Source organism: Pholcus phalangioides, unplaced genomic scaffold (assembly GCF_987345545.1).
Source record: "Pholcus phalangioides strain wild (caught in Gottingen) unplaced genomic scaffold, Ppha-v1.0 ptg000029l_1, whole genome shotgun sequence".
Classification (NCBI taxonomy): Eukaryota; Metazoa; Arthropoda; class Arachnida; order Araneae; family Pholcidae; genus Pholcus; species Pholcus phalangioides.
The window spans coordinates 3,751,702-3,775,361 of record NW_028301619.1 but is presented as its reverse complement, the minus strand read 5'-3'; the positions used below and the strand labels follow the sequence as shown (position 1 = coordinate 3,775,361).

The window sequence follows — 23,660 nt, the reverse complement described above, 5'->3', positions numbered from 1 at the left end:
TAAATACTTCATGTTAGTATCGTAAAAACCTCAGCCTTGGTTATAAGAACATAACTTCCCGATTCTCTTGAATGCCGTTGTAACCGAGTTTGACTGTATTTAAAGAAAATTTTGAGCTATGATCAAATTTATATCAGATTTGCAGTTACTGACGCGAACGTACCTCATTGAAATTTCAAACATCATTAGGAAGCAATTCTTCGGTTTTGAGAGTTAGTGGGAAAAATGCATTCTTCGTATGTGTATGGAGGACATGACTGATGTTCGAGAAGAATAAATAAGTTAAACGGAAATAAATATGAATGAATAAAAGCGTCGCAGCTCAATTCATTTGTAATACCACTCGTTCCTATTGTAGATTATAGCAAATGATGTCGCTGATCTTTTCAAGTATTCATGTGAAGACAACCATAAGAAAAATTACCGTACTTTCACGGGACTCGTAGAATAGAACCACGATCGTCAACAAAAAGAGAAAAATACCCCTTTTCCTTAGGATATTAACCATCGGCGTCTTGTATAAGATATATTCATGTATATAAAGATCTCGGAACTGCAATGCCCAAACAAAAGAATCCCGTTGGTTGATTAGGATGAAAACTTCTCTGTCAATGTACAACAAACAAGACTCCAACCTCGCATTCTCTCTCATTCACCGTCAGTTTTTCCAAGGAATGATCTTTCCTTTAACCTCTTCTTGCGATGGATATGTGGTATCCTTTCGCTCCACCCCCAACCATCAAATACAGGTTTGATTCTTATTTTATTTTGTGTTTGTGCAGAATGTTGTTACTCGTATCGAAACAGCATGTGGCCCGGAATTTGATTTTGGAATATATCCATCTTCTTGAGTCATTCCACGATGGTGTTCTTTTTTCTTTTTTTTTTTGCCTTTCTTATTGGAAGTTGCCTGTTGATGCGGTTCGTTCTGCGTTGTGTCGAATCCTCGGGTTTGCTTCGTCTTTGTTCCGAATATCGCTGTTGGACTCGCTATTGTGAATCGAGTTATTTAATTAACTTGGCGCCGCCAGTTCGCAGCTATTCTTCGGTGGAATAGCCCTCCTAAGTATAGCCAATATGAGGCAACGAACTCTTTCCACGTCGTGTTATTTCCTAGTTTTCTCTCATTGTTCAATCACTTGTCTTAGGATTTTCTATCGTGAATTCATACCTCGTATTGTCTTCAGGTAAATTCGTGATATATCCGAGGCTGGACAACGAGTGGCCATCTAGATAAATGTCTCAGTTACAGTAACAGTCTCAGTTAACAGTAAGGGCGGTATTCACCGGCATGATTTAAACTATAGTCACAATTTTTTGATACACATTTGATAACACATTTTTTGATGACACGGATTGGTTAAATTCAGGTTCTAAACCAATCTGTGTTGATCTCTCATCCAAAAATTGTGACTACAGTTTAAACCATGTCGGTGAATACGGCTCTAAGTAAGAAAAAATGTCGTGACAATTATTTTTGTCGTTTTGAAATTTATTAGAAAGTTTTCACTCCGATTTTGATTGAAAAGACCGGAGAGGCATCACCGAATAGTAACCGAATGCCTCTATCTCTCTCTCATTTTTGATCATCACTATGTCCATGTCACTGAGCCCGAGAAGGTGGCATCGACGGATACAAGGAGAAAGGTCGTTCATACTGGGGGTAGTGGCAGTAGTAGTAGTAGCGGCAGTATGGGTTGTCCTCGTCACCAGCCTTTTGGCTTTTCTTTCTAGGGGGCGAGGGCACCACCACCATGTTGTTGTCGAAAAGCTAGTGGAGCCTGATGCTTAGGAAGTTAAAGGTGCAGTGCAGCAGGGTTGGGCAAGGTGGCTGGCATCTAGGGTAAGAGAGATGCTCGCTCTCTCTCTCTCTCTCTCTCTTTCTCTCTGCAAGCGACTTTACTGGGTGGTGGATGGAAGAGACGCTTAATGACTGTATTTGAAGTTCCCGGATGCGAGTCGCTGCCTCTATTCATTCATCTCTATCACACAAGAGTAGGGGGTTTGGCGATGGAAGCGCTACAAATTGCGGCGAATACCCCGTGAGCGCACTGGAACATTAATCATCGGGCTGTCAATGCCCGGTGGCGAGAGTTGTATCTTGTGAATGCGCGTTTTGGCGAATGTCCGCCGTTCTGGCCCATTCTACGGTGGACGCGGTACCCCTCACTTAACCTATTAGTGTTTGTGTCCGTGAGTAGGCTTCTCTTTCGACCGCCAAGGACCACGAGCCAAGCTATTACTCAATCTGGGATTTTCCCTTCTCTTCCCGATATCTGTATCTGTCTGCATTTTCTTTGTTTTCACTTTGTTCCTTAGAACTTGTCTACTAAAAAAAATAATTTTTTTTAATGTTCGTGTGCTATTTCTTTGTGGCAGCCATTGCCCGTGTGCAATCGAGTAAGTGATTCGGGATGCGCATGTAAAGGCTGAAGAACCAATTGCGTTCAACCTTTAAGAAATGCTAAACGGACAGTCTGCTGATGGCAGGTACCGCCCTATTTCGCCTCACGATTTCTAATCCATCATCATAGAGAACCGAGCCAACTTCGCAGGCCTATTCTCATTCGAATGAATTGTATCATACTTCAATGCCAATATATCTTTCTCAAAGTTTACCCTTGAAACATGTACCCGTAGCATAAATGCCATCTATACCAGTCATTAGTTTGGATTTCGTTTCTCCAGAGGTCTCTAACGTATTATGATACCTTTTGTTTATTAAATTACGCAATACATAAGTTATACTTCGTGCGAAAATTATATAGTATTGTTGTAACAATGAAAACAAAATCCAAACGATGGAATGACCATCCTCCTGGAATAAGACAGTCTTTATCAAGCGAGGCCTGAATCCAGTTCAAGACTTCAGACTCTTTGTTCCACATATCTGATTCTTGTTCCTTTTACAGTTAGTTGTTTAAGGATTCTTGTTTGGTCCTGTTGACAGCAACATTGTTATGCACACATTAACAGCAATATACTGATTATCTGATTATTAAATTGTTGGAGAAATCTTGCATCGTTCTCTTTCAGCAGAAAGACACCAATTATGTGCTTTCAGTTCTTCCACAGTTAGTTGGTGGAAGATTCGTCGTGGGTCCTTTCAAGAGCAACACACCGATTATCAACTTTCAGTTGTTTTGCAGTTAGTTTGAGGATTCTTTGGTTGGTCCTCTTAACATCAATGCACTGATTGTCTACCTCTAGTTGTTAGAGCAGAGGCCTTCAACCTTTCTCGAATCGCAAGTACTTTCTCTATACCCATCGTCAAACAAAGAGCACCCATTGCGGCAACTTTGACATAATTATGCCTGAAGTATGCATTTAACATGAATGCAATTTTTACAAGGTGTTCAATTGAAGCGTTGATTGAGTGTTCGCGAGCACGAAATCGGGCACTATCATTGAGCACTCTTGATGCTTCGAAGAGCAGCACGGTGCTCGCGAGCAACAGGTTGAAGATTCCCTCATTGGAAATATTTATTGCCAGCCCACGTTGTTTATTTTTTGGGGAAAAATGACTATAATAAGGAACGCGCTAACAATCAGTTGTTTTGCTTTTCAAACGAATCATCTTCGTTAAGGAGGATATTGTTATATTGTATCACTTTTCATTGTCACGAAAAGGATAAGAATAGGGCTTGGAATCATGATAATAATAAAAAGAATGGAATGGAGGGTTGTTGAAGAAGAGGATTCCACGAGTCACGAGCAATTACCGTAAGTGCACTTTCTCCATGTAATAAAATAATGAAATTAATACCGACAGTGGGGAGGAGAGCGCGTCTGTTTGTTAAGCGAAGTGCTTCTTCAATTTTATGTGATTCAACCCCTACCTTTGACGTACAGTAGTACATTGTACGCAAATTCATATTGAGGCGCTCACACACGTGGGAGATGATTTTTCTGTATAATCTATAGCGAGTGAGATTTTTGTTTCTCTTTTGTTCTTCGTGTTTGTGAACTTATGTTAAGAGGTTTCGAGAAAAAAAACACTAACTTTTGCGGTGATTTTCTTGCGGCTTCCTGTATTATTAGAACATCAAATAGAGGAAACAAAAGCCTAAGAAAGAGTCGTCTTTTGTTTTTGATTCAATTTCTCAATGAAACCTTAGAGAGGTGGAAGCGATTGCTTTATTATCAGGATATAATGAAATCGACTCCCGTAATTAAATGGTTATTATTATTTTAATGAGTTTTTTTTTGTTGTTGTTGTTTGTGAGATGAATATATCGGAATGCACAGTTTGTAGTAGTAGTGATGGCATCGTAACATTTAACACACATAGTTGTTGGATTGGCTAGATGTGTGCGTAAGAAAATTGGTCGTGTTATGCCTGTTTTCCAAGATTCGGGATTCACCTCCTCCTCTTGCCCGACTGTTCTTTTGCCTTCTCGCAACAGCAGCAGCATCCCGTCTCCAAGGCAACCAGACTCAGTGTCCACTCTTGGCATCCTGAGCACGTGACTTCCATCTGAAACGTTTCCTTTGCTCTCATTTTACCCTCCACACATACACACAACGTCGTCATCCTCTTGCCAGTCCGTCCTCCCTTGTCTCTGTGTGTGTGTGTGTGAGTATATGCTTTTGATCCAATGCGATGCTCATTCACTTGGTGGTGGGTCGTGCGCTAAGAAAAGGAGCTGTTTTATCCCGAAGCGAGCGCGAGGCACATACATACACTTACCTACATACTTTGGTGGCTGGCTGGACCGAGACTGACTTCCCTGATGGCGCCAGAAGGATTCTTCGCTGAAAACAGCTTACAAATGCAAACTCGAATCAGCGTCCGAGGTTACGATGCCCCCTTCATCTCGTCCATAAGCTTCTCCACTAGTGGACGTAGTTGCTAACAATCACCTAGGTCATCGTCAAAGATGCGCTTGCCAGCAGGTATAACTCATTAATAACTCTTTCTCTTTTCTTTTTTATTAAGTGAAAACTCGATTTTCGATTCCAATGGATTTCATCACCCTATTTATAAGGCTCCATTTGCAAGGCGATGTCACACTAATTGGTTGAGAGCTAGAGAAGAGAGACACTACACGTATTTCCACACGGTGTCTTGAGTGCGATTAGAGTGAGGGATTCAAATCGCTTTTCACTGAGATGAAATCAAAGGTTTTTTGAGGCATTTCGAATTTTCGTGGGTTCACTTCATTCATGAAAACAGGTGCTGTAAACTTCCAGTTGCCTGTCTAGTCCAAAATTTACACTGCATTTGTTTCTGTGACCGAATGGGAATGATTTCTATTCAAGTTCTCAGAACGTCACAAAGAAATACATGATTAGTTCTATAAGGTTTGAAGATGCAAATAGGGACATTCGTATGCTCGTGAACTTTCAAACAGGAAGAACTTCCAATCTCAATCTTTACTCAACACATTATAAGCACGACCCCAGGCCCACAAACCTACTTTTATGGTTCGCCAACGTTTTTCGGCAAGCTAATTTGTTAGAAATTCCGAAGTGGAATATTGACCAGGTACTTCGTGGTATTTAATTAATTTATTAGCTACTCTGCTTAATATTGGCCGGTGGTGCAGCGTTCAATCTCGAAATATGTGAATAATAACCAGTTTCAAAATAAAACTGGAATATTTCTCCTTTTTTTTCAGAATACATTGTTCATTGATGTACGCATATCTCATCTCACGCCGTATTCCGGCTGATATTTCAAGGGTTCGAGACTTCTCTTGTCCGGTGGAAAAGATGACTGCCAGTCATTCATTTATTCTTGTCTAGCTGAGATGTCGGACCGTTAAAAGTGTGAGGGTCTGGATATTGCCCTCGAGTGGGTCTTTACAGCAATAAATGAGGACGTTTTATTACGAGCAATAAAAGTGGAGCGGTCAGTCGTTTTCCGGCTATAATTTCCTATCTGATCATTCACATTTTCACTCGGTCGTTGTCACGGCAATACGTTTCCCCCGCAATCCTCGAAATCGGGAACAGAAACAAACCTACTGCTGCCATCTAGTCTTCTCGACAGAAACCATCACCGCTAAATATGAACTTGATATCTCTCTCTCTCTGTTTAGTAATGGTTCGCGCAGATTGTTTCTTTTTTACTGCTTTTCTTAAAAAAGAAATCATGAAATACTGAGAAAAATCAATAAGTAATTTTTTATTGAAATTTGAGATTTAAATTCAAATAAACTTCTGTTCGCTTTCACTCCAGGTTTGACCTGTTCTTCATAGGTACGGGTCCTGGGCAAACAAAAAATCTATGCCGCCCAGTACATAACATTCATGAATTCAAAAATTCAACAAGATGAAAAAAATGGTAATATTCTGTAAAAAAGAGGGAAAACAGACTACAAAATATAAAAAACAGCCAATTTTGATCCCCCCGGAAAATTTGTGGACCCTGGACAATTGCGAGAAACAAGGACTCGGTTTAAAAAAACTAAAATGTTAATAAGTTTAAAGGGTATGATCACGCGCGTACTAGAAACACATTTTAGCCTCGCATGTGGTTTCAACCATGAAATCGGTTTCCTAAACTTAGTTCTTGGTTTTTGTATGGCAGAGAGACATTTATACCCATAGCCTTGTATAAATATATTGATTTTCTGTTCAAAATTTAAATAAAAATGGTGACATGAACAATATATAATTGAATATTCTTTTTCAATTTATTTATTGTTTAGTTATACCGTCTAAGAAACGCAGATGCATCAACGAAAGCGATTACCTTCTCAAGTGCCCTCACTGCGAAAGAGTATTCACAGGCAACGAAGCTATCCGAGATCTGCAGGAACATCTCGCTGGTGCTCACGATACCACAACGACTGCTACGAAAATTCCAGAATCTGCCAAATCTCATCCTTGCAACAAATGCAATGCCACATTTGCTGACAAAGATAGCCTTGCTAAACACAAGCTGTTCCACACTGCCACTGAGCAAGTAAGTGCTCCTTAATCAATTTTGAATCTAATTTCGACGTTTATATGACATATAACACGGTCTCTAAAATCATAATATCTTATATCGACTCTGTTAGAAATCAGCAAATAAATACTGTCGGATCGACTGCAATATATTGATCGATCTAAAAACTAATTTACTGCATGTAAATCAATTTTTAACCCATTACATGCCAAAAATCTCTTATTTAACTTTTTCAAAAAAAATTACATAAAAATGATACATGAATGAAATAGGAAAAACTATGTGGGGAAAAAAGTTTTATTAAATTATAATTATTAATTAAGTAATCATTATTCATTAAAAATTTTAGAATATTTGTATTGGGTTTGTTAGTTCACAATTTATGTACGCCAATCAAAACTAAAACTTCCACTGTTTAAGGAGGGGGGGGGGGATCTCATACCTTTTAACATGGTGAAAGCTATGCTCTAGTAGAAATGTCATTAAAATTCAAATTAACCATTTATTTACTGCAAATTTTTTACACATATTTTTGATTGTATATGCCGTCCTGTGCCAGTATAAAAATTTACTATAATACCGAATTTTCTGCAAATTTCCACAAAATGCATTAAAAACTACTTGCATGCATGATAAAATAGCATGAAGTCAATATAATTAAATAAAAATTGATGCAAAATAAAAGAAAGGATGCGTTTCACGAAGTGAAGCAAAAGATTGAGGTTTCATGGACTCGATATTTTCTGAAAAATTAAATTCTAAATATAAATTAAATTTTTTCGAATTTTTAAATACATTTAAAACTTAAAATTTAATTTTAAATAAGATTCAGTGAATGAAATTTCAAATTTTTTTGCTTTATTTCACGAACTGAACAGGTTCTTTTATTTTGGATTAATTTTTATTCATTTACATTGATTTCATGTAATTTTATCATGCGCGCAAGAGGTTTTTGAAGCATTTTTTTGAACATTCGCAAAAGTCTAAGTATCAAAGATATGCAAAATTTTATACTGGCATAGGATAGTATACACAATCAAAAATATACTTAAAATAATTGAAATTAATCAGTAGTTAAATAGTATTTATAATCATATTTCTACTAGAGCGCAGTTTTTCACTATGATAAAAGGTATGAGACCCCTTAATTAGAAATGAAAACAAGTGTCCCAAAAAATGGACAACGGTAAGTAATGGGTTATGGTATCAAGGATGAATCTGTGAACATAATTTGCACATCTGTTCGACATCGAGTTTTAACTCTTTCATAAAAATCTATGTGCTCTCTTTATTTCTACGCATTAACGGTTACTACTATGCTAAAAATTAAAAAGATCTTGAATTTATTTCATTTTTAAAACTCAATGACAAAAACGTGAGTTGAAATAAAGTTGAACACTTCAAATGAAACAAATGCTAAAAAAATAAAATTCCGTTCTGTAGTAACCCTAACCATAATTTAGCAAATTTTCGAAAAATGTAACGACAGTAGCCACTTTTGACGAACAGATAATAGACTATTCTTATAGACCTGCTGGAAGGACATCCTAGTCCCTTGGTGTCACAGAGTGAATGTTCCTAATTTTATGTTTATTTTTATGTATGTATGTATTTTTGTTCTGTTTTACTGTTTTTTTTTTTTTTTGTCTTTTTTGTACTTATTTGTCATGTTGTTGTCATAATTTGGAAAAAAGTGTTACTTTTATGAAAATTCTAATGCTTTAGAATTCAAGTCTAACAAACTTAAAAAAATATGTTTTCTGAGTTGTCGGTATAAAACGTTTGTATTGTCTGGATACTCTATATCGCTACTGTTTTTATTTTCATATGTAAAAATCTGTCCTCTATTCTCAGGGTTCGACTGTTAACAATGCTGATAGTAATAACGAAAACTTAAGAAAGTTTAAATGTCCCGAGTGTGGCAAGGCTTTCAAGTTCAAACATCACTTGAAAGAACACATTCGAATACACAGCGGGGAAAAGCCCTTTGCCTGTCAAAATTGTGGCAAACGTTTCTCGCATTCTGGCTCTTATTCTTCGCATACGACCAGCAAGAAGTGTCTCGTTGTGAATCTCAAGGTAAATTAGCACGAATTTTCAATAACTTGATTCCATAGTAACTTCAGTAAGTCTCTCATCATTAATATGTTTCCTGTTTAATTATCTCTATACATTTTGAAGAAGAAGTATATCTATGAATAAATAATTTTTTATATGTGTAACAAATAAAAAAAAGTAATATATCCAAGATCTGAAATTTTAGCGCTATTTTTCGAATTGTAGGTACGAAAGGTGGATTCGCGTTCACCTCGAGGTAGAACACCGCAGAACAACTCTTTCCGCCCAATCATTCCCAAGTATGGCGTGCATAGCAGCACCACAGCTACACCAGCCAGCAACGAATTGCCTATCGTCCCAGCACCTGGATATGTACCTTCGTCAGAAAGATACTCGTCTTTTCTGAGCTCGAACAGGCCACCTCCACAGTCTTACATGCCACTCAGTTTCCATCCGCTGCTAACAAACGCACCACCATATATGCCAATAGGGAGTTTCCCTGAAGTTACGCAACTTTTGCAACATAGGTAAGGAATCAACTTTTACTCTCAGTTTGTTCTGATCATCAAAAAAGCATGGTTTCTCTTGTGAAATTTCTAAAATTTTCAACGCTGAATCGAATTCCAATTCAACAACCTAGAAATATTTTTACACAACTTCGTTCGCGAATGGATTGTTTCCCCACGAAACAAATATTCATTTGGTTCATTTGACTAAAAATCCTAATTTTAATTTTTCTGCGTATTACTGATTTCAAACTGCAATTAACATCAATTCTGCCTCGGACTAGTCCAACTAAATATGTGTATCACTAAATCGATATATCCAACTGTCGCATTAGACATTTGGCAAACTGGTAAACTGGTTAAAAAGCATATACTGGTTCTCAATCTTTTGTCGACAGCGGCTCCGTTGCCCATTACATAATTCATCTGCGGCTCCCCAAAATAGTTTAGTTGGTATTTGTACTTGTGAAAGAACCACTTCAAAGCATAAATAGGCATACAAATTGGGAGCCACGACGCTCACTTTAAGAAATATGATACACTATAATATACTCTAGTTATGAGGGCTCAACTGTAATGTGTATTTCTATCAAGTTAGCTCTGATTAATTCAACCGATATTTCGCCGAATCGAACTCTTATTAGTAAAGCTTTTCTTGTTTCCCAAAATCACGAAAAGATATATTTATGCGATTGTCATGCAAAGCGTATCTGAGTCTAATCATACAGGACTATCGTAAACAAGATCAAAAGTTTAGCTAATGTATTAGATACTGAACATTAAATTTGAATGTACGCGTATACGTTTGCGACCCACTTTGGATCAAACAAAATTATAAACTGCCCATAGGTTGAACCAACCAAAAAGATGTATTCTGATTAAGCATGTTCGTTTCTAAGCCTTGAATATGAATAATAAATGAGTATTTTATTTTGGTTACGAAAGAGTGGCTTGATTAGATAACAAAATCCAGTGAATGCGATTATGTGATATACTATCGGTAAACATTGAATTCAGTAATTGAAAATTTTTTGTGGGTTGTAGAAATGGCAGTTACATTTTGAAAATTCTCTTTTTCAGGCTAGAAAGTGAAGTTTCTGTTATTAGCGATGAAAAGTCTCAACCACACATACAAATATCTCCTCTACCCTCTGTAGATAAGATTGAAGAACGAAGAGATATTTCTGAGTCTTCGCATAGGGGGTTAAATGCCGTGAAGAAGATTTTGGAAATTGTCGATGCAACCGTCAAACAACAGAATCAGCAGTCTCAACAACCTTCTGAAAAGACACGCAATGGACTGTTATCTGAGTTACTGAGCTCAGGACCTCAAACGATCTCTAAATCTCTTTCCGGTGGAGACGCGCAGCCTTACGATATCCACTGTAGGTTTTGTGCACGACCTTTCGACAATAAGATAGATCTTCATCAACATGAAAGATATCTTTGCTCTCTGAATTCTGATTTGCGTAATCCGAAGGAAGTTGAAAATTTGCAGGAGAGGGAGTGGAGCGATGGAGAATCTAGTAAGGAATCGAACAAAGAAGGGCATTCGAAACCATCCGGTTTTTCTGTTTTAAATGGTGACAACTTGGTAGCTTTGAAAGCGCATTACCAGGTGAATCCACGACCGAAAAAATCAGAAATGATAAGGTTGTCAAGAGACATGAAATGTTCAACGCGAGTAGTACAGGCCTGGTTTCAAAGTCAACAACATGATACGGCAGAACGTATGAACGGTAACTCGCCAAGTAGCCCTCCGGCACTTCATTCTATGTCGTCGCCTCCATTCAATTCTGTTATTCCGCGATATAATGGTGCTCTGCCTAGCAATGCGGCATCATCACTCAGTCCATTCAGAACGGCATCGGATCTAGAATCTTCAAAAAGTATTCATTCCAATAATAACAATCACGAGCCTGACTCTGACCAGCCTTTAGACTTGTCGGTAAAGCCAAAACGCGAAGACTGTGAATCGGAAGCATTGAATCTCAGCCAAAAATCATCTAGAACCGGGGTTTCCCCACCTAAAGATACATCATTTCAATCAAATCGTATCCAGTTGAATCAAATTCACGATTATGAAATCAGGGAAGCAAGTCCACAACCACACTCATCGCTTTTATATAAGTATATGCAATTGGGTATACCAGCATCAGTGAGGTCACCCAAACACGACTCTTTCAATCCACCTCTAGCTGCTGTAACTCCTTCATCACCAGATAGATCACCATCTCATGCTGAAGGACCACGTATTCTGCCATCGCCAGATGCTGCCAGTTGTGCAGAAAACTGCAGTAGCCCAAGTGGTACTGGCGGTTCTTATGGGCATACTGATGAACCTAATGACGGTGATTCTTTCAGTCCAAGTGGAGCAAAGAAGCTCAGAATATGGCATCAGGTTTGTCATATCAAAACTTGATAAAATTCGAGTAATATTACACGGATTAATACACAATTCAAATGCTTGAATTAGAATTTATAAATATATAAAGTTTTCTAAAAATGTTCAAGGAAACTTAAACTTCATTTTTAAATTAATGAAAATCAAGCCGGTGAAAAAAGCGAAATGAAATATTATGCTTTTCTATCTTCAGTCAAATTTATACACAACAGTATCAATGTTGAAACACATTTTTTTAGATAATTTAATATTTGCATTCTTTTATAGGGAGATGTTGATGACAACACACTTGATGACATCCCTGGGCTAGAAGAAGACTCGTCGGGAGGTTCTGGTAAAGCTAGAAAATCCTGGAAATTACATAAAGTTGAAAGTGAAGAAGGAATGTATGCTTGTGACCAGTGTGATAAGATGTTTAGTAAACAAAGCTCTTTGGCAAGACATAAATATGAGCATTCAGGTTACTGATTTTTTTATTATTTCTTATAGAAGATCATTTATTTACTCATTGTCAGAAAAACACCAAGAAGTTTTAAGAATTGAAAGAAACTTAATAAGCGTGATTGGAACCTTTATGGAAGTAAGATTACAATTATCACAGAACAAAACGCTACTTTATTGGGAAAAACTGAATACACACGAAGGGAGGCTCTAATAAGCTTGTTGGACATAGTGCAAAGACATGATTTGGGTGAGGATGGACTTTAGACCGTACGCGGGTCTTCTATGGCAATAGTTCTGACCCTTTGGAATTCCGGTTGATTTCTGTTTTGTAAGTGGAAGGCGCAGTCATACACAGGACTAATGGAAAATAAATGAGGAAAAATGAAACAGTGAATCACTCATGACCCGGTTTGATTGATGGCAGGCCCTGTACCGGCCCGTAGCTCCGCGATTGAGAAACAATGCCCTATGGTTATTCTGCATCGTATCTGTCCTTAGTTGCTGCAACTAAACCTCTAGATCAGTTTCACAAACTTTTCATTCCATCGCCTTGATACCTTTCTTCCACACACATTCCTTCTTCTGAATTTTTTTCTTCTCATCGCCCAAGTTAACTTAACTCGCCTCATAACTCAAGTTAACCCATGGGATCCCATGTTACACTAGTGTCTTCTGCCGCCCTCCTGGACCATTCCATCACCCCCAGATATTGCCCATTTTGGGAAACACTTTTCTAGATCGCGCTGATTCAAGGGATGTCGGAGTTAGCGTCCCAGATGGTTCAATACATGCTTTACTGACGATAAAACTGGTGATTGGTAGGCTGCAGAGTTGACATACCTATGCAAGTGGCAGTTATTATCTTGTTAGAAATTGCTTCTAGGGAGCCCTGCCGTAAGAGGCAATATAGTATATGCAACACTTTCTATAGCAGAAAGCCTCCACGCGAAACTCGTGACGTCACTGAAGTTGTCCATATCACATAAAACCATTGGATATACTGCAAAAAAAAGGTAAAGATTTCGTATACGTCGACCTGCTATATCCAATGGCTACAGGTGAAACGGACGACTTCAGTGACGTCAAAGCATAGCGCGGGACCTTTCTGTTATAGAAGGTGTTGGTATATGTGACTGAGCGCGACCCAACCCGCAAGGGTAAAAGACTTATATCCCGGGAGGGACAGAGCCTGGGTCGTGACTGGTCTGTCGGTATATGTGACTGCAGGATGTCCTGAACATACAGCTGCGCTGTCATTGTTCCTCGAATCATTACTACTGATCCTCCAATTAGCTGCTCTCACGCTGAACTATTCCCTCTCACACAAAATCAGGATATACACCATAATAGCCCCTCTCACATAGGAACGGGGTGAAAAAAAATCAGATTTTTTTTTTTCAAAAAAGAAATCCACATGAAATGGCGCGAAGGATTATGGGAAAGGGGTATATGCACCACAAAAATAGAAGAGGGTGTGAATATGTCCTCCTCTTTCCCTACGAGAGAAAAAGCTGTCAAGCGGGTGCCAGAATTCCCAATGCTATCGCAATATTGTACGTGTAAATGGGGCTGAAGGGTTTCCAACTGGTGTTCTGCGATACCCAAGAGAGCTCTTCTTGGGTTTCACGATATCAAAAGCTGTGAAGATTTCTATTGTTTTTGCAATAAAATATCTTTCTTGGTGAAATATTCATGTTATTTGAGTTTCGTAGGGCAGTCTCGGAACCATCGAGGGCTCCGCGTGAACAAAAACGTTGGAAATCCCTTACATACACTGTGCATAGGAATCATCTCGCTGTATTTTCATATCGCTCAGAGAAACCTCGCAGGTGAAATAAGAACATAGATCATTACTAGGGTTGACCGACTATCGAACGCCGTGTTCCCTCCATCACACCAGCTTTAGGCAGGGTATCTTAATAGCATTTTGCCCCCCCCCCCTCAGGTAAAGTGATTTTTCTGAGTCCCCCCAACCTGGCAAGACGTGTTTATTTTCGAAAATTTCAACCAGATCTCATTTTCACGAAGCCCCCGGGCCGTACCCGGATGGGTCCATACGTTAAGATGGCACTGGCTTTTGGGAGCAGTGTGGCGCTCAATAGCAAAGGCAGGATTGAGACTTTGACCAAAGGAACTTAAGGCAAGAACAAACTATGTAGCAAAATCTGGTAGTTCCCGTGGAGGCAGAGTTGAATTTTCTTCCTAAAGTCATCATCTTCTAAGTATAACCAGTCTTTCGAGGAATCTTGTAAGTGCAAACTATGACTATTAATTTGTGAGAATGTGACAATCGACGCTGTCGCAATTGTATGCGTTTTGTAAAAATTAAAAGCGTAGGGAATTTTAACGCATAAAATGTAAAATTAGTGATAGAGTTTGAAACTGTTATGTCCGCTTTGTTGTAGTTTTAATTTACTAACCCAAATTGTAAGCAGCTGTAAATGCGTTTCCGGGCACTTTATTGCCCCGGGAGAGAACTGTAAATACAATACACCCTTTCGCAAAAAAAACGAAGCACAGTGAAAAAATCGACTGTTTTATTGAAATTAAATATGTGTAAATCTCATACACAGATAATGAAATGATTAAAAATTCAAAGCCGTAGGACCCATCAATGGTTAGCAATTGCACATTGAATGTTCAAATCAGTGATTGGTGAAATCTCCTCCCCCACCCTCTTGGCGGTGATGCATGCTTGTATACGTCGATGAAATGAGTGATAAAGATTCCTAATCTCATCTTGCGATACATTCTGCCAGGCATTCATCAATTGTTGCTCCAGATTTGCACATTTTGAAGTGAACGAATCTAGCAGCCTACCATGTCCCACACATGTTTGATTGGCCAAAGGTCTAGAGAACTTGTTGGCCAAGGAAGAGTATCAACAGCACGGCGGTAGTCCAGAGATATGCTAACCGTATTTGGCCTGGCATTATCTTATTGGAAAATTGCCCCAAGATGACGTGTCATGAAAGGTAACGTGACCGGCCGCAAGATCATCAACGTATCGTTGAACTGTTGGACGCAAGATGACTAGAGGCGACCTGTTGTCGTAAGAGATAGCACCTGACGACCTGCTGTCCACCATATTACGATCTGTTGTCGTAATGGCTGTATACTTCTGTTAAACAAAGGCTGATTGGAACCGCTAGCACCGGCACTCCACGCACGTGGACACGTGGTGGTCATCTGCTCCGAGATTGAAGCGATATTCATCGCTGAACACTATGTCTATGTGATGCCAGTCTGCTGGCAGCCAATGCGGGCCGAGAACTCCCCGTTAAAAAGTCTCGCCACAGAGAGCAACAGGCCTTTACAACGATATAATAATTTAATCATTGCATTCAGTTATAGTTAGAAAAACTGATAGCAGATGGTGGCACTACACATAACAAGCGTTACACAGAAAACGAAAACTTCACGGCATGTTTACAACACGCACACGCACATTCCAACATGTTATTCGTTAGAAGTTCCGCAGAGGAATGTGGACGAGGTGTATGTCTGGTTTAATAATAGTCTGCTGGCAGCCACGATGATCGGCAACGACACCTAGACTCTCTAGATGACTCTGCCGATGTTGTGGGGTTAAAGGCAGACGTCTTAAAGGCCGCTATGAGCGTAACCCCGCCTCTACCAAGCGCCGTGAGATAGTGAAGGTACCACGGGTGGTATCGAGGAGGCTGTAGCACGTTGGATAGCGGACAATAATGTCGTTGGGGAAATTTGGGCCTGTCGCATAATCATCCGATCTTGCCTCACATTCTTGCACCTTGGCCTTCTAGAGCCTTCATTCCTCCGATGAGTTCCTTGCAGCAACCATTGCTACCAGCACCTTTGCACAGCCGTGTCCGTACGGCGTACGGTAGCCTATTGCTCGGTATGACCAGCCAGCTTCACGCATCCCAACTATGCGACCACGTTCGAAGTTGTCCGGCTATAAGGTCTTCGACACCGTCGTGACGACAATATTGGTTGTGTCTTCAGAGAACTGCAACGCCGACAACAATAAAGGATAAACCATCCACGATTGTTACTTGTTTTATGCGATGCTGGTTTCGCAGTAGAAACGCGCGCTATGACAGAAGTTAACATTCACTGGTCTTGAAAATTTAATCATTTGCTACTTAGTACGAAGAAATTTGTATGCGAAACTTCGAGATGATCGGATTATTTTTAGGGGTGCTTCGTGGTGTTTTTTTTTTTGCAAAAGAGTATTATATTGTAAATATGTTACTGGGGTTTTGGCCTGGTGAAATAAATTTTATTGTCCGAGCGGTTTAATTTCAATGTAATGGTGGAGAAACTAAAAACACAATAAAACTGTCTTTTAGTGAGGACGGTAAGTCCAATTTTGAAGGGGAAGTTTGCTTTTTGACTGACACCCACTGAACCTTTTGTTTTGGCCTTAAAACCACGAGTAGTGATTTCGCTGGGCGGGATCGATATCGTTAACGTCGATCTGCAGAACACAATCCATGCACGCTCAGGGGCAGACCAGAGCAAATCATCCTTATCACTTTGGTCCCCTCCTCCGGAAATACCGGTCGTCTCCCTCCGAAACAAATTCTGGCTACGGCCTTGCGTCAGAAGTTGTATGGAAAAAACACGAAACATGTTTCCTTCGTAGCAATTGTTATGCCGAGTTGGTGCGCTGATTTGTCAGCGATCGTAGCCAGAAATTTCTTTCGGTGGGGAACACCTGTTATTTCTACGGGGGCCCAAAATGTTAGAAAAATAGATTTAACTAAGTTAGTCCACATATATCAGTCATTTTCTCGAATCCCGGGGGCGAGGTGCCAACCTACTAGGTCCTCCTTATCGCTACGGCTTTGCTTCATACGATGCAGTGTATGGCGAATAGCGCGTTCATGCGTTTAGAACTCATATGAAGGGATCTTTGATTGAGATGTGCTATATTTTGCTGCACTGTTGTCCTTCTGTTGCCTTTTGCAAATGTGGACACTCTGCGTTCCGCCCATAAGCGGAGATAGACTTGAAGAGCTGGGGGGGGGGGACTTTTGATGACGATGTCAGTACGTTGCATATACATACTGTATATATTAGATCACTCAGATCTCAACGCTGGGGGGGGGGATGATTACCCTCCGTATCTCAGTCCATGGTTCCATCCGACATTCACTAGTCGATGATGACTGCATGTTAGAACCCAGTTTTTTAGCTGACAGTTCAGTCTTTGAACATTCTAAAAACAATAACTCTTGAGCCGCATGACTCTGACATCATGATTACGTTAAGGCCACGCATACACATACGCACACAAAACTTTCCGCCAAACATCAATTCAGTAGTAATAGTAATGATTGGCAAACGGAATAACTGCAACACGGCCGGTCAAGTTACAAGACATCCCTCAGTTAGTACAGGGCGGAAACGACATAACGTATGGGCCGAAGATTTCAGCAGGAGGACCTGCATGTTCGTATACCTTTTGTCGTTTGCAGTTTTGCAATCAAATAATGCTATTGAGTCAGAAACGGGGAGCAAGGTGCAATGGTCCAACTTCAAAAGAAGCCACTTCAGTATACAGTTGGATTTCAGACATAATTACACCTGGCATTAAACTGTGTTATCACTGCAATTATGAAGCAGAAACTTTTGAAGTATGTGATCGTTGTGGTGGGTGATATGTGATGCTTTGGGGAGGCATTGTAGTTAACGGTAGCACAGCTACAGGCATTCGAAACCAGTGCAAAGACGGACGCACTCCTTAGCCGTACCGGGGGGGGGGGGTGAAGACCCCAGTGAGTTATGTGTCGGGGCTTTCCTTCAAGCCACCGGTAGTTGACCTCAGGTCCCCTCTCTAGCTACGGCATTGTTCCAACGTAATATCGGCCAAAAACATTTGAGGGGTTAAGGGAATGTTTCTTAAAGTGCGCGTCGTGGCTCTTCGGAGCATCGCTAACCTCAATCAGGAGCATCACGGTGAGTTGTAGATATTGAAGTGGTCATATTCAGTGTTTCAAAGTGATTCTTATCTGTACTACTCTGGAAAGTCGGGAATGGACTAGGGCAGGAGCACATAGCGGATGTCAACCGTTAAAAATTATATATATTGCTTTTTATAAGTTATACACCACTTTAAGCAGATGCAACATGAGCGTTAACTGCCCGTACGTGATTGTCGGCGTAAGCTTTTGTGGGGGGGGGGGGAATAAACCAGGGTTGCCAGACGAGCTGACGGCAAAAATCTCGCAGTGCTTTACGGACGTAAGGATTTTTCCTATTATGAAATCGGATTCCATGAAAAACACAACGCACGTCTAACAACTGGTTGTGCGTTCCGTCAACTTCAACGTATGGTAATAATCGCGCTCGTCTCGCATCCGCCTTATAGAGGTCAGGATCCGGGTTTGTATTAGCTTTGTTCTACACTGCTGGCCACCGTAAATGCAACACCCTGAAGGAAGCATGCAAATAATATGAAATTTGCAACATGCATTAGCGGAGGTGAGATATGCAAATGATTAGAATTTCAGCGCAGACGCACATCACGCGCGCCTGTGGTGCCACTTCAAAGCACTATTTAAGGCTTGGAGATTTCGACGATTTGAAGTACGGCAATTGTGTTTTTCTTGTGGTTTTTTCAAAAAAACGATCAATTATGCCTCGTAGAAAACAGCGATCATCTTTTGATCAAGTATCCGAGTTCGACAGAGGAAGGATAGTGGCCTACCGAGATTGTGGATTATCTTTCAGGGAAATCGGTAGTCGTGTTGGATGAAACCAAACAACTGTAATGCGGATATGTGATCGTTGGATGCAGGAGGGTACGACGGACCGACGTGTTCGATCGCATCCACCTCAGTGCACCACTTCACGTGATGACAGGCGTATTGTGCGTATGGCAGTGACGGATCGCTCAGCCACATCACGAACCATAGCACAGCACATTCAATCTGTACCACATCATTCAGTGTCTGCGCGTACCATTCGACGCCGTTTACAGCAGAGTGGCCTGTCCGCAAGACGTCCATTGCTTCGTCTACCCTTGACGCAGAACCACAGACGTCTCCGCAGCCAATGGTGCGATGAAAGAAGGATGTGGACGGCACAATGGAATGAAATTGTCTTTACTGACGAGTCACGCTTCTGTCTGCAACACCACGATGGTCGGATTCGAGTCTGGAGACACCGTGGAGAGAGGATGCTGAACAGCTGCGTTATGCACCGCCACACTGGTACTGCACCGGGTATTATGGTATGGGGCGGTATTGGATATCACTCTCGCACTCCTCTAGTACGCATTGCCGGTACTTTAAAAAGCCAGCGCTACATCTCCGAGGTGTTGGAGCTAGTTGTCCTTCCTTACCTTCAGGGCTTGCCCACAGCCATATTTCAACAGGATAATGCGCGACCACACGTGACACGCATTGTCCAAAGGTTCTTCGTCAATCGCCAGATTGAATTGCTTCCCTGGCCAGCTCGCTCTCCGGATCTTTCGCCGATAGAAAACATGTGGTCCATGGTTGCTCAACGATTGACCCAGATTACATCCCCAGCTGCCACACCAGATCAACTTCGGCAACGCGTGGAAGCTGCTTGGTCTGCTGTACCCCAAGAACACATCCAAAGTCTCTTTGAATCAATGCCGAGGCGTGTGGCAGCGGTGATCTCCAACAATGGTGGCTACTCTGGTTACTGATTTTGGCAGGAACCACACTTCACAGAAGTCTATAAATTTAATCATTTGATGCTTGGTCAACATGTTATCTACAAAATAAATATTGTTGCGATATCTCTTGTCTTTCTTGGTGTTGCAATTGGGTGGCCAGCAGTGTATTTCTTTTGTGCTATGAGCTTGCGAAACAACTTTTTCTTATTATTTTTAATTGAAACGAAAACGATTTCTGGGGTGAATGGGGAAAAAAGTTTTTCCCCAAACCTCATTTTATAGTTACAAATGTACGAAAAAAAAAATATCAAAGCAATTCTTCCAATTAGCTCAGGGCGCGTTAACTCGTCCTTTTAAGGCGGTGTTTCTCAAAGTGTGCGTCGCTGTTCCCAGGGGCGAGCCCTTTGTGAGCTGGAGATATTGGTTTATGTACCTGCTATGCTTTGAAATGCTTCTTTTATATAGGGAAAATATCTACCAAATTAGTTTGGGGAGCCGCAGATGAGCCATGAATTGGGCAAGGAAGCCATGAGTGACAAAAGTCGTAAGGGACTCAATCAATAAGCATCATAACTACTAGACAATTACGTTTTTTTGTCTTCACTCTCGAAAAATGAAATTATATGAATTTTAGTTTTTAGCATTTTTTCAAATTCATTGTAATCGCAAGTGCATATTAATATTTATGTGTTGATTCCAAAATATATTTTTTTCTTTAGGTCAACGTCCCCATAAGTGTGATGTATGCAACAAGGCATTCAAGCACAAGCATCACTTGACTGAACATAAACGGTTGCATAGTGGTGAAAAGCCATTTCAATGCAAAAAATGCTTAAAGCGATTTTCTCACTCTGGATCATACAGTCAACACATGAATCACCGTTACAGCTATTGCAAACCATACCATGAGTGAAATCATCTCAGTCTTATATTTTTCATTGTTTGTCTTGATCATGTTTATCTCATTAAGCCATCCAGTTTAAAATGTCTGAATGTGCAAAAGGCTGATGTAGCCATGAGTTATATGAAATTGCTGGTGCTTGATGCAAAACACTGCTGTGCAGAAGTTTAATAAGATTGAGCAATTTTTATATATTCAAGATTACATGCATCTGCATGTTCATATTAATAAATTGTGCCGGAAGAAAACTAGCCAGCAGGTTCATAATGCACCAGCAAATTGATTTGAACTTTAAATATTTCCCTCCTGGAATGAGCAACTGAAATGACATTTGCTCCTTATTGTTTGTGCAATGTTTATTGGGCCATCCACTATAGTAGCTTTAATGCATGAAAATAAAATATTTCATAAGCCTTCAGATACAAATGTCTATCATAAATGCTACCAAATTGTTGAATTCCGACATACTTTTGTTGAAATTGTTATGCTGTTCTGAAAAAAATGACATACCAATGCCATTTACAAAAAATTCCCTTTCAATTAAATATTCAGGGGCCCATGGGTGACTTTAATTATACCTATATTATAAAGCCAGTGCATTTGTTAATTACATAAGGTGCATAGAATATTTTGGGTATTAAAATATGCAAAATCGCTAGAGTAGTATTTCCAGCTCATATGTATATGTATTTTTATAAGTATCTGTAACATGCACTCCAAGAGTACTTTTTAAATGAACTCATCAGAAGTGATTACTTTCACTGACTGGTTGTTTAGGAGCAGAAAGTCAAGAATTTCAAGGAATCTTTCGTGGGCCCCTCTCATACATTCAGTGGTATTATAATGTAATTTTCTATGGTGCAGAAGAGGCTTTTGTGCAAACTTGTGTAAAGTGTGTTTTGCTAAATATCATTTCCAACGTTGTTTCAAATTAAGAGATGTAAGATTTTGGTTTCAAATGTTCAGATAATACTGGAAAAATATCTGAATTGTCTATGAAAATGCATAGTGAGAAAACATGTTCTTCTGGCGTGATTTTATTATGGCTGTAGAATAAAAAAGTTGAGAAAACAGTTTGTTTTGCTACATACAGCAGCCATAAAATTTCTTAAATTATATATACACATATATTATATACAGATGTATAAGTTTATATTTACCAGAAACACTGGTGTAAAGAATTGTATAGTTATAAAGGAATTTTTGAGATCTTCCTGTTTGTTTTTTATTTTGTATCTTTATGATGAGTTTCGATATTCACTGATGATCAGTTTACAAATTTTTCACTTGCATAATGAAATGTAGTGTTGTTGTTTATATAGTATATATATATATATTATGTATGAGATTAAATTGCTTTGTTGTTTATTTTGAATTTTTTTTCCATTCAGAGATTAATTTGCAATTTTATTATCCAATAGAATTTATGTGGAGCTACAAATATATATATATATATATATCTTCACAGTATCAACAAAAAAAATCTTATGCCTGCTTTTATTTTATAAATTACTTGTTCTGGCATTATTTGAATGGTTCATTATTTCAAAAATAGATTTTTTTATGTCAAATTTCTGTACTTTCATAAATTTTTATCGTTATAAACAAAACAATGATAAATATAGAATTGAATTCTTTCCACATTAAAAAATAAAAATGTTCACTCTTTTGAAATCTATCAAATTGATACATATGCATGAAAATATTGCCTTAACAGAAAAGTAATTACATGGTTTTTTTTTTGTATTCAATGCTCATGCATTTCTATCAATTATGTGATGGCAGTACTTTGCACCTCAGATTTTAAAGTTGAAAATTAATGCATAATTTCATTTTTTTTTTCTGCAAACACTTCACAACATTGTTTTCTGTATTTTGAGTGAAAAGAAACTCCATTATGTCTACCAATTAAAAAAAAATAACCTTTTTTCACAAAGAATATATCTGTTATATATTGAAAATTTTGAAGAACGAGAGAACACACACACATATATAAACATACAAAAAATCAATTGGAATATAAGGGGGAAAAAAAACTTTTCTGAAATTGATATAAAAACAATACATGGTTTTTTTCTGATAGGAGGACATTCTGCATTAGCCTGATAATAGGGGCATTTGTAATAGAAGTTTATCAGAAGGTATGAGCAAAAGTAGTATAGCCCACATCCCAAGGAGGGTGATGGAGTCAATCACCCCTACCCCCAACAAGAGTCAAAACTACGGAAAATAATGGTTCTGCCCCACTTAGCTACCCTACTCCAACACATTGCCTTGGATTCATGCCTGGAAACTAGTCCAGTCTTGTAATACCTGATTTAAACATAATACAATAATTATAAAAAAATCCCTGCATGATAGAAATGAAATCAACTGAGAAAAAAAACTGAAACGCACTTAGAATATTCACATTGAAGTTAGAAAATATATTTTTCAATTTTAATGTTAATATGCATTAAAAATATTGGTTTTTGGGTTTTTTTCCTTTCTTTTGCACATCTTAAATTTTTCGGTAAGACATAGGGAGATGATGAGCTAAAGTGGCACATTTGTGCCTGGTACATAACCTCTCATTAGGAACATCTTGATTTTCAGGATAATGAAGGTGCCCCCCCTCCCAATCCATGAATCACTCTCATATCATTTTGGAAAGAAAAGAAAACTTCGCGAAATTGTTAAAAAATTTTGTTTATTTCTATTTGTATCATCTCTTAAGCTTTAAATTTTCATGCTTTAATTTTCATCAGATACATACATATATATAAATTTTATATTCCATTCTTGATTGATTGATATTTCTTAATATACAGTAG

At 39.0% G+C, this 23,660-nt stretch overlaps 1 protein-coding gene across 3 annotated transcripts in view; it reads left to right on the top strand.

Annotated features, from left to right (window-relative positions):
* The window catches only part of zfh1 (Zn finger homeodomain 1), a 370,694-nt gene extending 347,941 nt beyond the window's left edge, over nt 1-22,753 (top strand). The window contains exons 1-7 of one of the 3 annotated variants that reach the window (XM_089252440.1): nt 4,819-4,896; nt 6,657-6,913; nt 8,753-8,977; nt 9,182-9,483; nt 10,543-11,863; nt 12,134-12,326; nt 20,666-20,943. In XM_089252440.1, the coding sequence (XP_089108566.1) occupies nt 4,881-4,896; nt 6,657-6,913; nt 8,753-8,977; nt 9,182-9,483; nt 10,543-11,863; nt 12,134-12,326; nt 20,666-20,859 (2,508 nt within the window). In that variant the 5' untranslated portion in view covers nt 4,819-4,880 and the 3' untranslated portion in view covers nt 20,860-20,943. Of the gene's footprint in view, nt 1-4,818; nt 4,897-6,656; nt 6,914-8,752; nt 8,978-9,181; nt 9,484-10,542; nt 11,864-12,133; nt 12,327-20,665 lie in introns of those variants that run through there. The other 2 variants (XM_089252439.1, XM_089252441.1) reach the window with 2 other exon arrangements.
* The last annotated feature ends 907 nt before the right edge of the window (nt 22,754-23,660 follow it).